This window comes from Ursus arctos, unplaced genomic scaffold (genome assembly GCF_023065955.2).
Source record: "Ursus arctos isolate Adak ecotype North America unplaced genomic scaffold, UrsArc2.0 scaffold_22, whole genome shotgun sequence".
Lineage (NCBI taxonomy): Eukaryota > Metazoa > Chordata > Mammalia > Carnivora > Ursidae > Ursus > Ursus arctos.
This window is the reverse complement of record NW_026622897.1, coordinates 32,891,394-32,897,393: the sequence shown is the minus strand read 5'-3', so window position 1 is coordinate 32,897,393 and position 6,000 is coordinate 32,891,394. Positions and strand designations below refer to the sequence as shown.

The 6,000-nt window shown below is 46.1% G+C and overlaps 1 protein-coding gene across 1 annotated transcript in view; it reads right to left on the bottom strand.

Moving 5' to 3' along the window:
- Window positions 1–4,761: 4,761 nt before the first annotated feature.
- Window positions 4,762–6,000, bottom strand: part of HEPHL1 (hephaestin like 1) — an 85,421-nt gene continuing 84,182 nt past the window's right edge. Inside the window, exons 19-20 of the mRNA XM_026505337.4 lie at window positions 5,718–5,789; window positions 4,762–5,623 (exon numbers count right to left, since the gene is read on the bottom strand). Of these exons, the coding sequence (XP_026361122.2) occupies window positions 5,421–5,623; window positions 5,718–5,789 (275 nt within the window). The 3' untranslated portion in view covers window positions 4,762–5,420. The remainder of the gene's footprint in view (window positions 5,624–5,717; window positions 5,790–6,000) is intronic.

Here is a 6,000-nt window from a genome sequence, read left to right as displayed (position 1 = left end):
GCAAGCCCGCCCCCGCGCGCTCGCTCGTACAGGTCCCTGGGATGCGCGCGCCGCCCGCGCTCCGCGCCTCGCCCGCGTCCGGAGGCGCGAGAACCAGCCGCTCCCGCGACCCCTCCGCCCAGCCCCGGGGCCCGAAGCCGCCCCCGGCCGGCCCGCGCGCTCCGCTCGCCTGGGCGCGCTCTTCCGGAACCCTGGGCGAGCCGGAGAAGCCGGGCGCGTGGAGCTGCCGGAAACCGCGGTGACGCGGGCGGGGTGGGCACGGCAGCTTGCAGGGACCCCGGGATCCACCTCCGCAGAGGGATCTTCGCGCCCAGCGGTACCTCGGCTTACTCGCGCCCGCCTTGGCCTCAGCCTCCCCGGTTCCTAGACCGGGATTTTTGAAATCATTTCTGAAAGGACCTCTCACCCTGTAGACAGGATGGTCCCCCTTTACGCCCCACTCCTAACAGTTGTACACTGTGGAATCAGCTTCAGAGGAGCTGTGAACGCCTCAAAGGGCAACGGCTGCCATAAAACCCAGTCGAATGGTGTAGGAGAGGGGACTCTGGACCGTTCCAGGAGCTTGCATGAGTGGAGGCGCGAGGTCTGTGGGGAGCCCTGCGTGCGCCAGAGTCTTACGCTTCAATTAAAACTGCCCCATGCGCGCTTTTCTTCCAGGCTTTCCAGTTGGCCGAGGCTTGGTGCGGGAGCGGGCCGCGCTGCCCGCGGGTGGATGGGATTGGGGGCTGGGGACAGCTGCTTCTGAACCACTCACAGGAAGTGGAGCAGGAGAAACGGGAGGAGATGCTCTACCCAGCCACATTTGCCGCTGACAGGAACTTTATACAGGAGTGCTCCTTGGGCTGGGCTGCCTACTCTGCCCTTTGTACCTGGGCGGGCCCAGGCAAGCCTTCTCCATCTGCCCTCTGAGTTCCTCGGGCATATCTCCACCGTGACCTGTCCTCTGAACACTCATCCCACAGTGTGCACAGCTCTGCACTGGGATGGCTCACGGGACTTCGGACTCATAATGGCCAGGACTGCAATCATCTTCCTCTCCAGCTGAACTCCAGTCTTCCCTATCTGGCTGAATGCACCACCATCCACCCAAACACCCAAGCCAGAAGCCTCCGTCCAGCACCATCTTTAGCGCTTCCATTTCTCCCAGCTGCCATAACCAATTTCCAAGTTCACTTGCTCCTCTCTTCTAAATATACAAAATCTGATGGTTGATCAGATTACATTAATATTATTACATTAATATTAATAAAAATCCAGCTTATTCGTATCTCCTTAATGTTTACCTCGTATCCTTTTTTTCTGTTCTAGGATCCCATCTAGGATGCCACATTGTGCTTAGTTGTTATTTCTCCCGAGCTCCTCTTAGGTGAGACAGTTTCTTAGACTTTCCTTATTTTTGATGACGTTGCTCGTTTTTCTCATTGTAAAGTGCATTTAGGGATTGAATAATACATGCTCTTCCCATGTGCTCCCTGCCCCAACCCCTGTTCCAGTGTCATTTATTAGAAGGAATCCAAAGCAGCTGTGGACCTCACAGCTACTGTCCCAGAATCTGTTGTTTGTTTCAGACCCTTGACATTTGATATTTGAATATGAGACTTTTTGCAACTAGAATAGTCAAGCTTACCACATTTTCTGTTATGTTTATTCATTCATTCAAGTAATATTTGCTGAACAACTATTATATATCTGCACTGTGTTCTGTGCTGGGGATGCAGCAATGAGCAAAAAAAGGTCAGGGGTCTTTGCTTCCATGAAGCCTACACTGCAGTCAAAGAGGCAGAAGAAAATTAAAAAATAAAAAAATAAAATGGTCATGTCCTGTAATAAATGCTGCAAAGGAAAACAGTGAAGATAGGAAATAACAAGAGGAGGGATCTGCTTTAGAGAGAGCAGTCTGGAGAGCTCACAGATGAGCTAGGAAAGGTAGGAAGCAGGATGAGAGTGCTGGAGAGGAAGAGTACTCCAGGCATAGAAAGCAGCATGTGTGAAGGTCCTGAGGCAGAAAAGAACTAGCAGGGCACAAGAACTAATCAAAGCTAGAGCAGAGAAGAGTTGGAGATGAAATGAGAAAGGTGGGCATGGGCCAAACCAGGCTGGGCCCAAGACCAAGGTAAGGAGTTTGGATATAATTAAAAGTGAAATGGATGAAATAACGTACGGAGAGAGCTGTAAAAAAATGACCGCAAACTTGATGGCTCCCGTGTATTCTCTAACAGTTCTGGAACTCTTAAATCCAAAATCATGTTCACTGGACTACAAGATGCTGGCAGGGCCAAGCTCCATCTGGAGACTCTGAAGGAGAACCTGTTCCTTTGCCTTTTCCAGGTTCTAGAGCCACATTCCCTAGCTTGTGACCCCTTCCTCCATCTCCAAAGCCAGTGGCATAATGTCCTCCTTCAGTTGTCACATGGCCTTCTATAGTCAAATCTCCCTCTGCCTCTCTTTGAGAAAGGCACTGTGACTTTTATTTATGGACAACCTGAGTAGTCCGTCTCAGGATCCTTTGCTTACTCATAAGTGCAAAGTCTTTTTTGCCATGTAAAATAACACAGGTTCAGGGATGAGGACACAAAATCTTTGGGGACATTATTCAGCCTACCCCAGAGGGCAAAAGAGAGAAGAGGCCCCGGTGTCATGCCAAGAGGCCCTGAGGCATGCCAACACTTAAGTTAGATGAGAGAGAAAGAACTAACAAGAGACTAAGAAGGAAGAGCAACCGAAGAAGAAGGAAGGCTGTCAAGGGGTCATGTTGAAGGGACGACGCGGTGTTTTGAAGGAAGGAGCTGTCAATTGTTGAGGACAGGTTGAGTGAGATCAAGATGGGGAAGAAGCCACTGGAAATGGCATCATGGTTGTTGATTTTGAACAGCAGACTGGGAGGTGGGAGCAAGGCACACTGGATTGGAAGTCACTGGAATGGGTTGAGGAATGCATGAGATGAGGGAGTACAGGTCGCAAGTTCTGCTATGAAGGGAGCAGAGAAACTGGGTTAGAGAGGGTTATGAGGTTAAGGACAACAGCCCTCTGTGGGTGCTGCTGATGACTTCATGCAGTAGAGAAAGCTGAACACTGAGGAAATGAAGTCCCTTGGAGAGCAAGAAGGGATAAAGTCCATGGGGCGCCTGGGTGGCACAGCAGTTGGGCGTCTGCCTTCGGCTCAGGGCGTGATCCCGGTGTTGTGGGATCGAGCCCCACATCAGGCTCCTCCACTATGAGCCTGCTTCTTCCTCTCTCACTCCCCCTGCTTGTGTTCCCTCTCTCGCTGGCTGTTCCTATCTCTGTCAAATAAATAAAATCTTTAAAAAAAAAAAAAAAGAAGGGATAAAGTCCAGAGCCAAGTAAGAAACCTGCCCTGCTAGAAAGCAGGGACACTTCTTCCATTGTAACAGGAGATGTATCTAAATGTAATTGATTTCCTTAAAGGACTGAGGCAGAGAAAGAAGTATGGTACATTAGAGGAAACAATGTTTGAGGAGAGTCATATGCTTTGGGAGATGTATTGTTATTTTGTTTCATTTCCTTTAGCAGGTATAACTTGGATAGTTGCTAAATAACTAAAAGACAATTCTCCTTTAACCAACCCCCTGCCCTAGGTCTAGTGATCAGGTCCTAGTTAGTGGGAAAAAATGCAAATAGCCATTTTATAATCTGTGAAACTTTATTAAAAAGAGAAATGGTGTAATCAAACTACTTTATGGTTTCATTTTCATTAAAAAAAATAGACTAAGAGAAAAGAAAAAAACTAAATTTGTTGTCTAGGTGAGTTATAAATAAGGCATTTATCATGATTATTACTATGAAATTATACAGCCTACACATGTATGAAAACCGTAGAGCACATACTACAAAATCACATTATCAGTGGCTAGCAGGCTGGAATTCAAAATCCTTTGGGTACACTGTTCCATATGACATTCAAGCAAACTAAGAACAGAACTATTAGCATTCGCATCCTGTTTTATGTAAGACTACAACTTCTATCAAATTACCCACTTCCCCTCACCAAGACGAAGATGAGAAAATATGAAATGTCCCTCCACCAGAGTATTTTTTTAGGTCCTACTTGTTCATCTGGACATCCTAATGTTATCTGCTAAGGCAGATGTACTGATATCACTCATCTGGCATTGACATTGGCATCGCAGGGCATCTTGCCCCGAGTTAAGGGCAATTTCTCAGTCTAGTAAAAAGCAAAGTTGCTTTTATCAATCTTAACCTAACACTTAGGCATGTATACAGAGAGTATGGATCGCCTTGTAATGGGTTCAGTTTAGTTGTCCGATACTTTAGTTTTACATTTGAGCCTTGAAAACTGTAATGCATATCTTCAAAGCCGATTTAATGATTTAAAAACTTGCCACTGGGACTCTCTTCTTTCTAGCCTTTTTTTTCCCCCCTCCTCCCACAAAGGTCTGTCTTTAAGAAGCATGGAATCAAGAATTTTGTGAGAGCTCTTCTCTCCACCGGTCAGCTGAACTGATGAATTCTCAAATGACGAGACTGTTTTTATTTCCTAGAAGATGCAGACTTGGAAAGATCCTGCTAGGTGAATGAAAAATCAGACTCAAGGCTCAAGTCAGATTCGCCTTCTGCAAAGCTTCCATTCCACACAGAAGCTCACTCTAAACTTCTAGGGAGTCTCTGCCTCAGACTGGGAGAATCTCTCCTGCTCTTCCGGCCCTCCACATTCTAAAATACAAATTCTCTAGATGATTTTTGAAAAAAAAAAAAAAAAACGTTACCATGGAAACATTGTAAAAACATATAACATGAAGTGAGTTGTAAACATTAAAATATCTCTACAGGTTTGCATAAAAACAGCAGCAATTTTTTTTAAATGCTGATAACTTTACCGCTGTAGCAAACAGTGCCCAGGCTATTTATATTAGAGTGAAAAGGCCAGGAGAGCTGGATAAAGCCTCCAAAAACTTGATTTGGTCAAATTCTATCAGCAGATACTGAGTTAGACATTTCCATGAACTCCTCAGAAAGTTATTTTCCCTGGAACGACTAAGGGAAACGTCTTATATAACAGTGTTGAAAAATCAGTGCCTTTCCAGTTAGGTGTCTGAGGCAGCGTAACTCCCAATGTCGTCCATCTGGAAACTTGGATGGTTAGCTGAGGAAGCACCGTCTAATCTAAGAATTACAAAAATGGAAAACAAAGATATCTTTCAGAGGGTTTCCCCCACTTCAGCAAATTCGTTCAGAGAACAGACTGTGTTTTCTGAGTTACACCTGTTCTTCTTTCCGTATTTTATACCTGAGGATTATTCACAGCCCATTAAAAAATAAATAAGTAAAAGCAAAATGGCTTTGATTGTGTTCCGGAGGATCAGAGCCTGATCCAGGATATAATGTAAACCTTTCTTGATGAACGATGCCTTGTCCAGTTTCCCTGAGGAAGACCAGCTGGTTCACAGAGCATCCGTGGGGAGTGCGCAGGACTGGACTTCCCGATATGCAACTTGCTTCCTTGCAGACTGCAGTCTGAGGGAGAGAATCACTGTGGAGATCAGGAGGAGGAGTCCAATGATGAAGAGGATGACCAAGGCTGCTTTGGCTCCCCTAGGACCCAGATTCTTGCCAAAGAAATAGAGCTGCTCCTTGCCAGATTCTTCTGTGAAAAGAAAAGTGAGATGTCAGCCCTCTGCCTTTCCCTAGGGAGTGAATGCTGACCATTCACGTGCGGGATTCAGGGAGGGTATCATTACCATTGGAGGGCACTGTGGTTGGGCGGGATGCTCCTCCAGATGGAGACTTGGTGGAGTAAGGGATCCTGTTGTCTGGACAAAGATAACAAGTTGATTGTTTTATAAACAACAGAAGTAGATTCTTTTCATGACATGAGTTATTTCAAGAGTTATGTCATTTTACCAATGAGGACTTTATCCCATTTGTATCTGCAGGGCTTTCTTAAATTCTCACTATTCTACTTCCTACCCATAAACATGCTGTCCTTACCTCATCTACCTTTTAAGCTTTTGCTCACCCGTT